Source organism: Pogona vitticeps, chromosome 2, assembly GCF_051106095.1.
Source record: "Pogona vitticeps strain Pit_001003342236 chromosome 2, PviZW2.1, whole genome shotgun sequence".
In the NCBI taxonomy this organism is placed as follows: domain Eukaryota; kingdom Metazoa; phylum Chordata; class Lepidosauria; order Squamata; family Agamidae; genus Pogona; species Pogona vitticeps.
Window position 1 is genome coordinate 242057649 of NC_135784.1, and position 15502 is coordinate 242073150.

At 40.5% G+C, this 15502-nt stretch overlaps 1 protein-coding gene across 15 annotated transcripts in view; it reads left to right on the forward strand.

Annotated features, from left to right (window-relative positions):
* AOPEP (aminopeptidase O (putative)) overlaps positions 1-15502 on the forward strand; it is a 234245-nt gene that overhangs the window by 119723 nt on the left and 99020 nt on the right. For 14 of the 15 annotated variants that reach the window (XM_072992325.2, XM_072992326.2, XM_072992324.2 and 11 more), the window contains 2 exons: positions 1077-1139; positions 1805-1888. In XM_072992325.2, the coding sequence (XP_072848426.2) occupies positions 1077-1139; positions 1805-1888 (147 nt within the window). The remainder of the gene's footprint in view (positions 1-1076; positions 1140-1804; positions 1889-15502) is intronic. The other variant, XM_072992323.2, reaches the window with a different exon arrangement.

The following is a 15502-nucleotide window of genomic DNA, read 5'->3' on the forward strand; positions in this document are numbered from 1 at the left end:
TGAACTTCGATCGGTCTCGGCCAAGTGCATCATCCCAAGGGCCCCCCCTCCAACTAACCGCTCTCACTGGGACTCTTCCCTCCCCCCCCAAAAAAAATCTTCCGTGGGGCGCCGGCCAGAATGGAAAAACACCTCAGGGCTTGTTTGAGAAGCGCTCCGACGGGGCGGGGGCGAAGGCGCTGGGCCGCCGCGGAGCGCCCCGCGCTCTCCAACGCGACGCCTCGCAGGCAGGCAGGCAGGGCGTCCAGGAGCCCGGGCAGGCGGGGTGGTCACGTCGGAAGGGTGGTGGCGCCAGCCGGGGCGCACAGGAGCTGCTCTCCAGAGCAACCCGGCTGGAGAAGGGGGTCCCCTTTGGGGCGACGGCCGGCCGAACAAAAGCCCCCGCTGGCCCGGCCTTCGGTCACCCCCTCAAGGCAAGCTCCTCCTCTCCTCTCTGCTCGGAGGCTGGAGCACGGGGACGGGAAGAAGGCGGGCGAGGAGGGGGGGTCCCCCCCCTTCTCCCTCTGAGGTGTTTCGTTTCCTAAGGAGGTCCCTTGAGCCTGCCTTGTAACGAGAGAGAGAGAGAGAGAGCGGCGGCGGCGGCAGCCTGCCCTCCCCAGCCCCGAACAGGCGGCCAGGAGGGGCGTCCGACCGCGAGAAGGCACGCACGGGGGGCTACATCCCCGGGTGAAGGGAAGGCGCTTCCCCCAGCCGGGGGAAGAGGGTCTTGCCCTTCAGCCGAGCCGGCGAGAGGGAGGCGCGGAGGCAAGGTAGCCTTTTCTTCTTCGCATAGCCGAGCAACAAGCCTGGGACGACTTTGGCGGCTGCCTTGCGCGAGCGGCGGCAGCGGCGGCGGCGGGGGGAGAGGAGGGGGTTGGAAAGAGCCTCCCGGTTTCCCGCGGCTCGGAGGGGAAGGAAATCACGGAGAGGTGAAGAGCGGTGGGTGCTGACGCGCAGAACCAGATCCGAGCCGGTGGCCGCCGATCGGGAAGGACAGCCGGCCTTGGGGGTTTTGGAGGCGAGGGGAAAGAAAGGATCGCATCCCTCCGAGCAACCCCGAGTAAACTTGCGTTTTCATTTGTCTTCCCCCCATCTAGCCTTTGCTGGAAGAGAGTCAAGCTTGGCGGGAGTGTCGGCTAGCCCAGCAAGTGAGGGACGAGGTAACACCTTTTTCTTTGCGATACTCCTAAACGTCTCTGGTTTTCCTCTGATGTTTTCTTGCGACTGTAGGTATCTGTGTGTATCAGGTGTCGCTTGCAAAAGTGCTGTTTGTTTACATTAGATTAAGGGCAATCTCTTAATTGCGAGTGTGATTTAAGAGAGAATCTGAACCTTGAGGCTGAAGGTGTGAAGAATGGGCAGCAGCAGAGCCTTTTCTGTAAAATGTTAACAGGAACGCAAAAACAGTTTCACACGGATCAGGAGGTATTCCTCCTAGGAATGTCCTACTCATTTCTGGGAATCGTTTTCAGGAAGGTGCGGCTGTGCAAGCAGCAAATCAAACGCTTTTGATATCCTGCCTTTTATGCTTCAAGAAGTGTCCTGTTGCCCAGGTGTGAAACTCAGACAAAACGTGAAACGTGAAGGTGAAAAGAGAGGGACTGCTTTTGGCGGGGCATGAGTAGCTAAACGGATTGCCCTAAACCATGATACTGTAGACTGGAAAAAAATATTCTCCCACACCCCCTCTTCCCTCCTCCCTTCTTTTCCTTTTCCAGTGAAGCAATGGAAAAATGTGTCTTGCGTCTGTTTATAGTTTCTTACTCATGCTGAAGAGTTGCACTCAGGTTGCGTCTTTAAAAAGCCCTATGGTTTTGACCTGTAGGTTGTAAAATGGATGCAAGTAAATCGGAGAGCCAGAAAAGGCAGCAAAAGAAAAAGGCGACGTGAAGAAGTGACTTTCCAAAAGGTATGGGGTCCTGGGGAGCATCTGTTCTGTACCACAGCTGGAGAAGTTTAAGGGAGTAGCTTTTCAGTTAAGTGAGAACTGCTCGGCATTATTCCTTGGTTTCTAGCAACAGTTGCTTTGTGAATGTCCTGTAGCAGGATTGCTATAATGCAGTTGGGTGAGCAATTGAACTGATTTCAGGAATGGAGAAAGAAATTAAAGAAAAGTAAAGCTCTCTCGGTCATTTATTGCTGTCTCTTTAATGCACTTAGTAAAAAATAAGTTCCTAATCAGGATAACAAGGTTGGGCAATGTGTGAGTGCTTGCAGAAATGGAAAATGTAGTAAATAGCTATGTTGTTATGTTGCAACCTGGACAAAAAAAAAAAATTGACAGACAGCTTCAAGTATTGAGAAGTTCCTTACTTAAGACACAGTATTTTGGGGCAAGTCCCATTGAATAAAATGTAATTATTTGAATAAAACAACAAATGGATGTTCTATGTGAACAGTTGTTGGTAGATTGTGCACAGTTTTGAAAGCTTAAATGTATTCTGGCATATTGTTGTGCCACTCTCTTTTTAATTTAAGCAGGTTTACAGTGTAATGCTACATGTGTAGTTCTGCTCTTTAGTGGAGTTTATTCCCTAGTAACTCCACAGAGTCCCATTGAGGTAAGTGCATGTAATTCTGTCCATGCTTACTTCCTCAATGAGGGAGTTCCCTTGATTTCAGTGGAACTTGCCTTCAAGTAAGGAGGTGCTTTCAAAGAGCCTGGCCCAACTATCTTGAAATTTGGCTGTTGTACATGCCATCAAATTGCTTCCAACTTCTAACAACCCTAACAGGGTTTTCAGGGTGCATGAGGCACACAATGTAGGACTGGTAAGTAATAATTTTGACTTCTGTGCTGAACAACAGAAGCCCCAAACTGGTTCTCCGAATATGCGGTAATAAAAAGTGTTGAAACATGTTGAAAATACTGTTTAAAAAGTTATTTGGAAAAAAGGCTTTGAGGATTTCTTTCTTTGACACAAGCTGGCCTTATTTTGGAAGGATTTAAAAAGGCAATACGTTACTTTGGAGTTTTGACAGTGCTTCTAGAAATTCTGATCAATCATCCTTGGTTTTATCACCAAGTTCTTGCTGATAGTATGGCTGCCAGATCCAAGTTTGTGTTGCCTTAGTATGGGCATTATTGTATTTAACAAACGCCTGGCAGTATTACAGATGTCTGTGTATGGTGATGATCAAAGATGGACAGTGAAAAAATGTGGAGGAAATTTCTAATTTTAGTTCATTCTTACTGTGATAAAAAGCATAAAGGGATGATACTCTGATTCTCAGTCAGATTGCTCATGTCAAATGGCGGATGACCAGAATGTGGCCTATTTTGCATGTATGCAGAAGTTGATTTACATTTCAAAGGTGGGGCTTAATTTCTTTTGCTAATGCTATCTTTTGCCTGCTAAAGCGCATGCCGCAGTACCCCATGTTTCAAGGTGTTACATTCATTTTTCTACAAACGAGATTAAAGTCCTGATCTTAATAACATTCTGCTAATTAGAATGTTAATTAGAAGGAGCAATGATTCTGTTAAATTTCAGAATCATTTAATTTTCATGCAATAGCTCAGTGTGCTGTTTACTCCTACATGTACAGTTCTATGTTGGGATAACAAAACTGATGTATAAGTTTCACATTCTTCATGTGCTGGAATTCACACTCACTTTAGGCATAGCATTTGATTTTAATGGCAGTGTATGTGGAATCCACACTAACAAATTCGGAAGAAAGGATGAAAGTTTTTACTCTCATTCAGGAACAGTCAACCTGCTTTATTTAGGCATTTGGAGTGGCAGCGTATGTCATTGGTCTGAAGACATTATTGATTATCGTTTTGCATTCTGTCTGCATTATTAAATGGGAGAGATTTTTTTAAAAGTAAGAATCTCTGTGTTGAGTAATGGGAACTGAGATTAAGCAATGTGCTTGCTAAACCAGTGTTCAATAGGCAGATAGCATAAGATTCATTTATATTCTGCTCTTCTTATTTGAAATCGGAGACAACTTAACCTAACATCTCCAGGACACACTGGGTGTCAGGAGTGGAAAAAGCCCTTCTCTGACCCATTCTGTTTTCAAAATGATACATGTAGATGTTGTGGAAAGGGCAGACAGTTCTTGTTCAGAGAGGGAGGGAAGAAAGCATAGAGATCAAATTGGGCTATTAAAATTACTGTCCAACAGAGCTAAAAGCATATGCATTGCAATCTTCAGGATATTTAGGTCAAGATTGATTGTTTCTTGTAAGAATTACTCCCAGGTAAGTGTGCATGGGGTTGCAGTTTTGTACATGAGATCACATCGAACATTTTAAGTGACATAGTTGCAAAGTTATCTGAATCCTTGCTGGACTTTTTGACTCTTCTTTTGTATGTTCCCTGTCTTAACTCCACCTATTATGTTCAGTTTCTTGATAATTATGACGGGTTAATCACATGCCTACTCAATGAGTACTTTTTGCCATTACCATGAAATGAAAACAGCCCCTCATGGATTGTGAGCATGTAGTCTGCCTGTACAGTAACTGTTCTCTTTCTGTAAAGCAAAAGGTACTACACCCTGGAGAAAGTTTTGCAACGGTTGAGCGTGAGGTGGTCCTTGATTAAATTGTCTTTTTCATAGATCTCACTAGATTCTCAGGGAGAGAAAATAGGGGCATGAAATAGCAACCATTGGAGAAGTCCTCTTTAAAATGACGCAGAAATAATTATTGGATAAGCATTTAAAATGTGTCAACTTGCTTGTTTCTTATTTTTAATTTTGTTACTTTATTTGTTCATTTTGCTAATAACTTTATTTTCCCTTTTTTAATTATTATTTTCCCCTTTATTATTCACCATAAGTTGGGGATGATTTGATAGCATGTAACATCAACATTTTCCCAATTGATTTGATTTTGGGTTTTTTCCTAATATTGCTCTTACATGTTTTCCTGCCTTTTCTTTTAAAAAAACCACCTTTCCTCTTTTTTTACCTCTTATCTGCTCCTTGTTTCCTAGGTGTTTGTTTCATTATAATTACCGTAATTCAGTTCATTTCCATAATCCAGTATTTTTTGCTATTTGGTCTTCATGCCCTCTCAGTTGCTTATAGTTAATAACTTAGTACAGCTGTGGTGGTCTGCTAGACAAAGGAGGCAAGTTATTAAACTAGCAAATAATTTTAATAAAGATATTAAAATAGAAATTCCAAAGTGAGAGAAGAAAAGTGAAAATCAAATAAAGGGGTGCTAAATAATATTAAAATATTAAAATATGCTTTTAATGGTAAGATAAATTATATATGCAAAAATAAACTTTTAAAATATAATAGAATTAAAATGAGAAAACCATTTTAGGAATGTCTAATGGATATATTATGAAATCTATCCATTTGAAAAATTAACGAAGAAATTAGAACTTTTAAATTTTCTAAATATGAATTCTTTTTGAACTATATGATCTGTGAAATACATCAGGTAATATACGTCAGGTAGGCAGAAGGTAGATCAGAATGTCATGGTATGTATCTGAAGTCAGAAGCTATTTGGGGAAGAACCAGGTGTGGAATGAAAAACATGCAGTAGTTTTTCCCATTTGTGCAGTTGTGTACCCTGTTTTGCAGGGTACACAACGGAAGATCATGTATCAGAGGACACCCTGCTGGGAAAATTCTTACACTATTGCTCTTATCCAAACATATACTGTACATTAATCAGATTCTGAATTGTGTGACTTGCAGTACATCTGTAAGATATTTTGATACTAGACTTTTCAGCTTAACCAAGAGCAAACAGATTCCCCTCTTTCCCCCATTACGGTGCTAAATTACAGAAAGCTTGGGATAACCTTGCTGGAGTGGATGTGGGGTGGGGATTCCCTTCATTTCTGGTGCTCAAAACTAATTCTTATGCTTGAGTGGTCCGGTGGGCCAGATAGGCGGGGAATAAATAAATAAATAAATAAATAAATAAATAAATAAATAAATAAACAAATAAATAAATAAATAAATAAATAAATTGAAGTTAATTCTACATGTATGACATGTATGACTTTCCCCCAAGATGGTTGTTCTTGGGGTTCTAGTGAATAAACAGATTCTGCAAACTTACTGGAATAGATGGTCACCCCTGAGTTTTATAAGTTAGTAAAATAAAAGTATCATGACTGCAAAAAGCTAATAATAAATTATGTTATAGAGCAGTGCCTTGGGTCCCCAGATGTTTTTGGACCAAAACTCCCAGAAGCCTTCACCATTAGCTGTGCTGGCCAGGATTTCCGGCATGTAGTGGACAGAGTTACAGACTATGATTTAGGAGCCCTAAGTTCAAATCCCTACTCAGCCATACAAACTTATGAGGGTGCAGAACTGGTAAAACCACTTCTTAAATATCTCACGTCTCTTGGAGGCCTTATTAGGGTGACTGTAAGTTAGTTCCAACTTGATTGCACATAACAAAAGAACTGTTTTTAGACTAACTTGATTTACATGCAGTTTTGGTAAGTATATTGGCACCTGATCTCTCAAATTTTGAAAAGTAGACTTTCATTTGGTCATTTTCAAAAACTCTGAAGTTTTGCCCTGCCAACAAGTAGGTAGCTGCATTAAGTCTGTTGCAACAAAAGAGTCCCCTGGCGCCTTCCAAGAATAATAATTTCTTTTTTTACATAAACATCCATGTACTGCAAGTTGTTTCTTCAGATGCATGAGTATAGCCTCAGTGGAAAGGCATTTATATCATATTGAGGAGAATGGAATGGAATGGAAGAGCAAAAGGTTTGGTGTGTTGGTAGTTGATCAATTGTAGTGAAATGTCCCTGGCAGACTTTGGAGACAACAGAGATCTAAATGTTGAGAGTCATTGGTGGATGACAGAGGTAAATGGAAGCATACTTAAAATTTTACCAATCAATTCTTACCACCAAAGACTGTAAAAGATACTGTAGCTGAATTTCATTTTCAGAAAAACCACCTGGCATGGTCTTCTTTGGAGACTCTGTTTCTTCACAATGTATTTCATGGCTGGTATGGTTGAATTTTCCCTCCTCACTTCCATAATACTGTACTTGAAAGACAGCACGGAAGGAGTGAGGCGTACTTCTTGTATGTCAGATAAAAAAATAGAAGATAAAAAATTGTGGCACATTGAGGACTGTTATATTGTAATGTGTCCTTTTGTGGATAAAGTCTGCTTCCTTGGACCTTCTTGTATGCTAGCTTTCCACAGACAGGGAATTTCTGACATAGGGAAGCATTGAGACATGCCGCCTTCTATCTACATTTTGAAATGCAAGCCTATTTCATGTTAGGTTTCACAATATATAGTTTTGCTCTGAACTTATCCTTGGTTTTGTTTCATAGTTTCTCTATTCATGCAGAAAAACAAGATTTTTGTACATTTTTAATTCCAGCCTTTTTAATGTACAGTACAAAAGACTGGAAATCAAAGTATATCCAATGGATTAATCTTTCATCTGTCTTCACTTGAGTTTGCTCAAGTTATTTCCCTCTTAGTTGGGGAACACGTTTCATTACAGATGATGTTAGATTTCTACTGTCATTAACACTAGTCAGCATGATTAGAAATTGAGGGGTGGGGCCTGAAGTCCAGCTTTAGCTGGAGAGCCCCATATACTTCATCTTTGCTATACAGACTCCCCACCCCTGTTTTCTGTTCTATGTAAGCATTCCGTCCCATGCAATCCATTGCTACCATCCAGGAGGTAAGATATCAAGCCCCAGATTCAGTGGTTGTATTGAACAGTATCATCAGTGGAATGATTTCTATGGCTGTAGCAGCTTGGAATACCGTTTTAGGGGAATTACTGAAAAAAATCTTTTTAAGATCTCATTTTCTACAAATGAGGTGGCCATTTTAAAATCAGGACAATACAAACCGGCATGGCCATGTGTTGGGAGTAGCTTAGAGTTTACACAGAATTACATCACTTAATTAGTGTGATTCATTGCCAGCAGCCATTTCCCTCCTGCACAGTGAAAAATTAAAGGCATCTTGATGTAAAACGCAAGTCTGCTGAAGAAAGAAAGACAACAAAAGTGTTGTGTCTTTTATGTGAAGAAAAAAATTACTACACTGCAGCAGTAGAACCTTTTTATTTCGTGGCTCCTCTCCTCAGAGGCATTTTAATGTTATATTTTTGAAAGACCATATATAATAACTGTTCCTTTGCCTGGATGTGCTCTTGTAGTATACGTAGAGGGGGACTTTGTGGTTTCATATGGGCAGACCACTGTCGTAAGAGATGTATTCTCAGATGCTACCTTTGAATATAGAAGTTTGTTGTTTTTGCTTTTTAAGTATGATGTTTTTAAAATGTTGGGGCCCCTTAGGCTAGTGTCGAGTTTCAGGTAGGCAGGGAGAGGCTAAATTCCAGGAAGGGGAAAAAAGTACATGTGGCCTCTACATAGGCTTTTAATTGACCTTGTAAAGCTCCAAAGTATGAGAATATGTTGCCAGCAGTGGGAAATTAAAACACCTCCATGGCTGCCAGGTATGGGGTTGAAGGTCTATTCTGTGAGTTGTTGTAGCAGCCTTAAGGTTCTTTCAGCATGTTTTGGTTAGACGACTTCTCCCATCTGGCTTAGTAATGTGGTTCTCCATAGGTGGGGAACCTTTTGTCCTCTACAGATTTTGAACAGATGGCCAATGGTAAGGGGTTATTCCAGTTGTAGTCCAAAACCTCTGGTGGGCCAAAGGTTCGCCACTGTTGATTTAGGGCAACTTTATGCGAGTGCTTTTGAAAAGAAGACTATTAGTCTTCTATTACACTATTAGTCTTTAGAGGGTTGCAGCTCCAGAATTTATTTATTTATTTTATTATTTATTTATTCGATTTTTACCCCGCCCCTCTAGACAACGTCTACTCGGGGAGGCTTACATCAGTAAAATTGGCAGGTTTTTCTGTTCAGTGGTACCCCCTTCATAACGTCTGTGTTGCTCTTGAAGACATCTCTGTTCTATAATAAAAATAAAATGTATTCTTATACTTACACTCCTCTGATGTCTGGAAGCGTGATATGCTATATTCATATTTCCTAAGTTTTGCAAATAGTATGTCCTTGTGCAGGTGTGCACACACATGCATATCCCTTTGAGTTCAAATTGTTTATTCCATTTAAAGAGTCATGTTTTTCTATATTGCATATTTTTTGTTTTATCATGTATTTTGGAAAAGAGAGAATAATAAAGAAGGTACAGTATTGAAAAAACATTTTTTGCTTCCAGGTCACGTTGCATGATTTACACTTATTTTCAATCTGTTATCACCTATAAACATCCCATACAGGAATTTATTTGAAGTGTACTTCTAAAATGGAAGGTTGTGTAATGTCAGTGAGTGTAGACAATTAATCTCTTCATTTATCTTCCCTTACCTGCTGTACATCAGGAATTGTTCTTCAAATCATCTTTTTAAAGTCTACTGTGATTTTCTCATGTAGAAGTAAGTTGAAGAGCCGTTTGTCTGGCTTCCTGTTTTTCTCATATCAGGACTATATATATTAAGTAAAACTTTAGGATGATGTTTGTCTTGATGATTGGATTTTGATGTGTTGTTTTATTGTACTCCCCCCCAATCAGGAAGACAGTAAATCATCCTTTCATTATTTACTGCTCTGCCTTTAAAATGTGCCTCACCATCCCATTTCATTGAGTTTGATGTTCATGAGGGTTTTTCTTTCTTTCAAAAGCATCTACTGTCTTTATTGAAGCAATTTTACAGTGAAATAAAATGCAATAAAGGCCTCTTGGTAAAGTATAGACTAAGAAATCTAAGATAGTGTTGCAGATTTGCATTTTTGGCAAACCTTAGGCATTCTTTTGTCAGAATGTCAGATGATGTAGGCTCAAGTAAAATTTTCTTTCTAGAGCAAGCCCAAGACACCCTTATACAAAACAATAAATAAAAATAATCTATATAGTGTTCCCTTAAGTGGTTTTGCTGACCCCTGTCGATGCTCTGAAACTGCTACTTGAGGCAATACTCTTGCTTTTCCTCGTCCTGTACAGTTTTCAGGAACATGGGAAACTAATACATACACTTTAGATAGACAATATAAATACACAGAAGAAATACATCCATGACTGCCTAATGAATATTCCCCTGTGTGAACCTGCCTTGACCACTGTCTTCTACACAATGAAAGCTGAAATGTCAGGTTTGGCCTAAGAAGAAGACTGAAATGTTTGACCTCCATACAAATGGTACAGATGGGTATTTTAAACTCAGCTCTGACATCACCCACTTTCAAAGGGTCTCATATAGTTAAGGTTTCCATTTTGGTGCCCCTGAGCACAATAGCAGCCTTATGTGCTTTCTTCCATTCAGTGCTGCTGACCTCAGTCATGAAAAGCATATAAGGTTGAAAAAGGAAGAGTGAAAAAGGCTGTCCTGCTTTGTTTTTGATTCCATGTACTTTTCTATGCAAGATGCACCTGGTCGGAGCGGGAGTGGAGAAGCAAAATAGAATGACTCAGATGTCAAGGGAAGAGATGCATATGGGGCATATGTATAAAAAGAATAAGGAAAGTGATCTTCCGAGTGGGTAGCAACCTACACATACTAGAGAGGAGGAAGATTTGCATACAATTAATACATTATGTGAAGATTCAAAATGAGAAACAGTTTTTAATTTAAACAGTTACGATGCAAGGCATAGAGAAGCAAAAATAGCAACTAGAGATATGCTGTTTGGATTATTATTATTATTATTATTATTTTGGACTCCCATCTCCCAGAATTATTTAAGAACTGCACAGGTAGAATTCTGGGATTTCCAGGCCATAGACTACTGATAGACACCTGCAGAACCTACAGTTCACTTACCTGGAAAGGGTCTTTTCTCAGAAGAAGCATAGACTAGCTGTGTCCCACTTCCTATTATAATTGTACCAGAGAGGAAGCTGCCATGGTGTTTCCTGGGAGTTATAGTCTCACTGGCCATTCAGCTGTCTGAAGGGCACTTTCTGAAGTGCTATGGCAGCTTCCTTTGCTGTACATTTACTACAGAAAGGAAGCTGAAATGCTCACACTTCTGCCTGGGGAATTCTTGGAGAAATTTGGCGAGTTGGAGCCCCCTACCCCATTCAAGTAGCTCATTCCTATCAGCATTCCCCTTCTAGGCTTCCTCATTCTGCTGACCAGATGTTATCATAGCAATTAGTTGTAAAAATATATCTCACCCGATAGTAAATACCGATGCCAAAAAGCTGATTCTTGCTTCTTTTAGCCGGCTGCCAACGACTTGCAAGCGAGCCCAAGCTGCTTGTTTCTGCCTGTTGGCTGATTAGGGAGTTTCCTGGATCAAACGGGGGTGACCGCCCCCCCCCCCGTGATCAACAGGCTTCCCCCCCAGTTCACCACCCTAGGGTGTCCCAAACAGGTCAGAATTCAGCCCAGGGGACAGAGCTCTGTCCTGCTGCTGTCTCGTTGCGACGTCAAGCCAGAAGTCACGCTGACCAGATATTCATGGTGCACTGGCAGCTTCCTGATCCACCTCCTTATGTCTTTTATTTTGAAATCGGACTTGGACTGGAAACGCCTCCAAATGGAGGACACCCATAAAAGGATGATTGTCCTGTAACAGGCCTTCAAATGAAGGGCTGTTCTCTATAAGTGGATGTATGGTCACCTTACTGGGTATGGGGAGCAGAGCGTTTTTGGGAGTGCTTCTAAAATTGAGTTGGGGATTGTGTGCTTTGCAGTGGTGATTCTACGAGGGGGCAGGGGTGGAGGATATGGGAGATGGCAGAATGAGAAGGGGATAGCTATTTTATGAATTAGCAAGTCTTCATTGCAACCATTTTAGCCACATCCCAGTTTGAAAATTCCTGGTGTACCCACGGCCAAAAATAAAATGAGAGGGAATGGGAGTGCCTATTGTTTACCACCTAACTTGCATCCTGTCTTTGTATTGTTCATCAGTCCTTATCACCTGGTAACCTTTTAGATAAATGTATAGCCTCACAGACTATAAATTAACCCCTTCTGTTACGGAAACAGGACATACACAGTATTTCTTAATAGATGTCTCTGTTTCCTTTTCATTTGTATAATTAGGAAAGTTTACTTGGAAATTTGTGGAAGCTCACACACATAGGTGCCTTGTTGTCTGAGCCTGTGCAGGTGGTTCATTCCAAAGTTTCCTAGTGAGTTATCCCTCTGCTTTGATCACAAAAGTCCTGTGCGTTTTCATTGTGCAGCATCTGTGACGTTAAGATGATGCGTGGAAGCAGTTGTTTTTGCACTGTGAACAGCATTTCAGCCCTTCCTTCATCTGAAAGCACTGGTAAATATAGTTCTTTCAGCAGAGTGGTGCTGAGGCTAGTGTCCAGTGATGTCATTGCATTAGAGAAAGGCCCATTATATTGGTAGTTATACATTCCAGAATTACTGTAATAGTGCATTGCTTTGTTATGCAGGAGACTATGCAGGCAGTTGTACAACTGTCTGCACAGTCTTTTGTACAAAAATGTAATTCAGCACAACTGTATGAACAGGACTTTTCATTTAATTTATGATACCAGTGGATTTAGGCCTAAGTGATTTTGTATGTGTGGTAATAAGGTCCTAACTTGTATTTATGGAGAATTTTAATAGTTGTGTGTTGCTGCTTTTTGATCGTTCTGCAGAAAGAGAGGAGTATGTGCCAGCCTTATCAAAGTTAAAAATATCAGTTTAGGCCTATTTAACTGAACATCAAATATAAATTATTTATGCTAGGACATGGGACTAAAAAGGCAAACTGATAGACAGGCTTGTATTGCTGATGGCTTCACAATAGGCTTTGGTACACCAACTTGTAGAAAGTATTAATAAGTATTCATGATAACCAGCAGAGCAGAAATGAATTAGACTAAAATTTCCCCACTATGTTGTAGTTTGGGGTAAAAAGTAAAGAGAACCTTTGCTTATTCGTGATGTGTCTACATATTGTACTAGGAGGTTATCTATTCTCGTTTTGCTGTTAAATAAAGTCTCTTTATTGGCTTCCTGTAGAACTGGGGCATGAAAGTTATGTGGCTTCAAGTTACAGGTACAGAACATTTTGGCAGCTTGATAATGTTCTGCTGCTTGTTGTTGATGCTGGATGAGGTTTTAAAAAACACAGGGAGTGAGAAAGAAAGAGCAGATGAGAATGCGGATGCTAAATATGCCCTTACAAGGCTATCCATGATAGTCTAGATAGAAACTAATGCAGGGAGTGTGGCCTTCTTCCAGTTCACTGCATTTATTACTGTCTTGGCTTAGTTGGAACAATGGAAGTGGGCACTGTCCCTTTTTTAAAGGTACAGTATTGGCAAAGATTTTGCAGTAATCCAGCTGAATGTCTCCATGAGTTTGAGCAGAAATTCTGACTTTCACATTAAATTAGACATGGTTATGAGGCAAGAATATTTTGAAGGTTTTTATACAGCTTATGACTGATGGAGCAAACAAGTGAGATGCAGCATTTTCCCACGTGTTTTATGGAGGGGGAGGCGTAGGGCTGGGCAAAAGATTAGAGAAAGTTCAGCTTGTGGAAAATGCCAAAGGAGGTTTGTATTAAGACAAGGATTTCTAATGCCACTTTAAACAAGGATTTCTAATGCCAGTTTAAACAAGGATTTCTAATGCCAGTTTAAACAATGCCAGTTTAGTGGACCCTGCTCAGTTTCTTCCTCATTCTCTTTTTCCATATGGCTAGACTACACAGATCATAAAGGTGTTTGGATCTGTCATTCCAACCTTTCTCCATTTACCGTTGATGCTAAGCAGAATTGTATACCATTTCTTTTCCACTCTTTTCTTCCGTTACTCAGTAACCTCTCTGTTTCTTCAGTGGAAGATCACCCATGTCAGTCAAATGAACCATTTCCATGCCTTCCGCATCTAGTGAAGAAATCATCCTAATCTACTGTCACTGAATATGCTGGCTGGCATTTTCTGGGAGTCATAAATCAAAAACAACTTTTCTGTGCTCTGATTCTTACTGGGCAGTCAACTTTGCTGCATCACTGCACCGATCCTTTTCCTACCCCTCTGTTTATAGCTGGTGTTAAGCAAAATCCTGTTCTATTTGTCTTCCAGTGTACAACTGTGGAGGCTGTGCCAGAAGGGCTTACTGCTGATACTTGGAACAGCACCAGGTGGCTCTTTGTTTTTAGCCACCGTTCTTATTTTCCAAATACTCCAGTGTGGTGTCATTTGAGGACACAATGGGAAATTTATATGGGAGCTGGTTTTAGCCACTCAGGATAGCCCACCAAGGCCCATTGTTTGAGGAGAGGGTTCCCTTCCAGACAAGGAACCATAAAGGAACTTGCCTGGACTTTCTCAAACTTGCAGCTGATCCTGGGTCCAACAAATAGTTACCATGGACAAGATGAAGGGCAGATAGGTGACAATGTTACATTCTTCTAAACCTACTCAGATCCAGTTGATAGCATATGGTGTCTGTTTGGCCATTCATTAAATGAAAGAGTGGCCAAAAACTCTTTAATATTTGTACATGCAGTTTTAGAAAGGGGGGGATGAAAATAAGCCAAATATTAACTAAGGAGAAGGTGAGAATTCTAGCACAAGTTTGAAGATTTTTGAGAATCAATTGATTTATTAAGGTTAAACTGTGGCCAGCATGTGGTACTGGCTGCCAGCTTGTATCTTGTTGCTGAGTAATTAATTGCTTAATGTGATCAAGAAGTAGTGATCACGTTGGTGCTAATCACATGACAACTGTTCTAATAATTTCATTTGGCCAAGTTACCAAGTGGAAAATACAGATATCATGTGAATAATGTAACAATTGTCTTTCCTTTGAAGCTTCAAAATACATTTATTATATTCTGCATAACTGAATTTCATAACTGCTGATTCACATGGACATTTCTGAAGTGGAGACATGTTCTTAAACTCTACATGCCACCTCAGTTCTCTTTGTAGATGGTATTTATGATATGCAAAAATTAGTGTTTTTGTAGATGTTCTGATGAGCAGATAAATGAAGGTGTCAGACTAACCAACAACCAAACTGAAATTGATGTTAGTTGAAGCTGTTTCTCATTGCCTGATTAAAGTAGAATAATTCTGAGGAACATCCCTCCCTAGGGCATCCAGCAGAGCAGAAGTGCCTGCAGCCTTTAGACTGGGACTTACTACAGTGACATTTCAGTATACAGAACAATTTGTGTTCAGAATTGCTGCCTATTGTATGACTGCAGATGAGACAGACAGACTGACTCCAGGAAGCTTGGCTCGGGTGGAGAGTGCAGAACATTCAATGCCGCATGCAACTCACTTCTAGTGAAATTTGGCTGTTTCTTGTAAATAATTCTAGTTAAAATCAATATTGCCTTTTCTGTCTGTTCTATCTCTCCATGATGAATACAGCATCTCTCTTTCCTTCCTTTTTCTTTTTAAGGAACAATCTGCCACAAATAAAACAGGATTAAAACAGTATAGTGGAAAAGTACTGGAAAGTGTTTGTATATTTTACTGTTTATTTGACACATCCTGTGATGATCACAGAATGTAAAAAAAAATTAGGATACATGTTTCTGAATTAGCATTTAGTAATGAGATTAGCCTGCTTA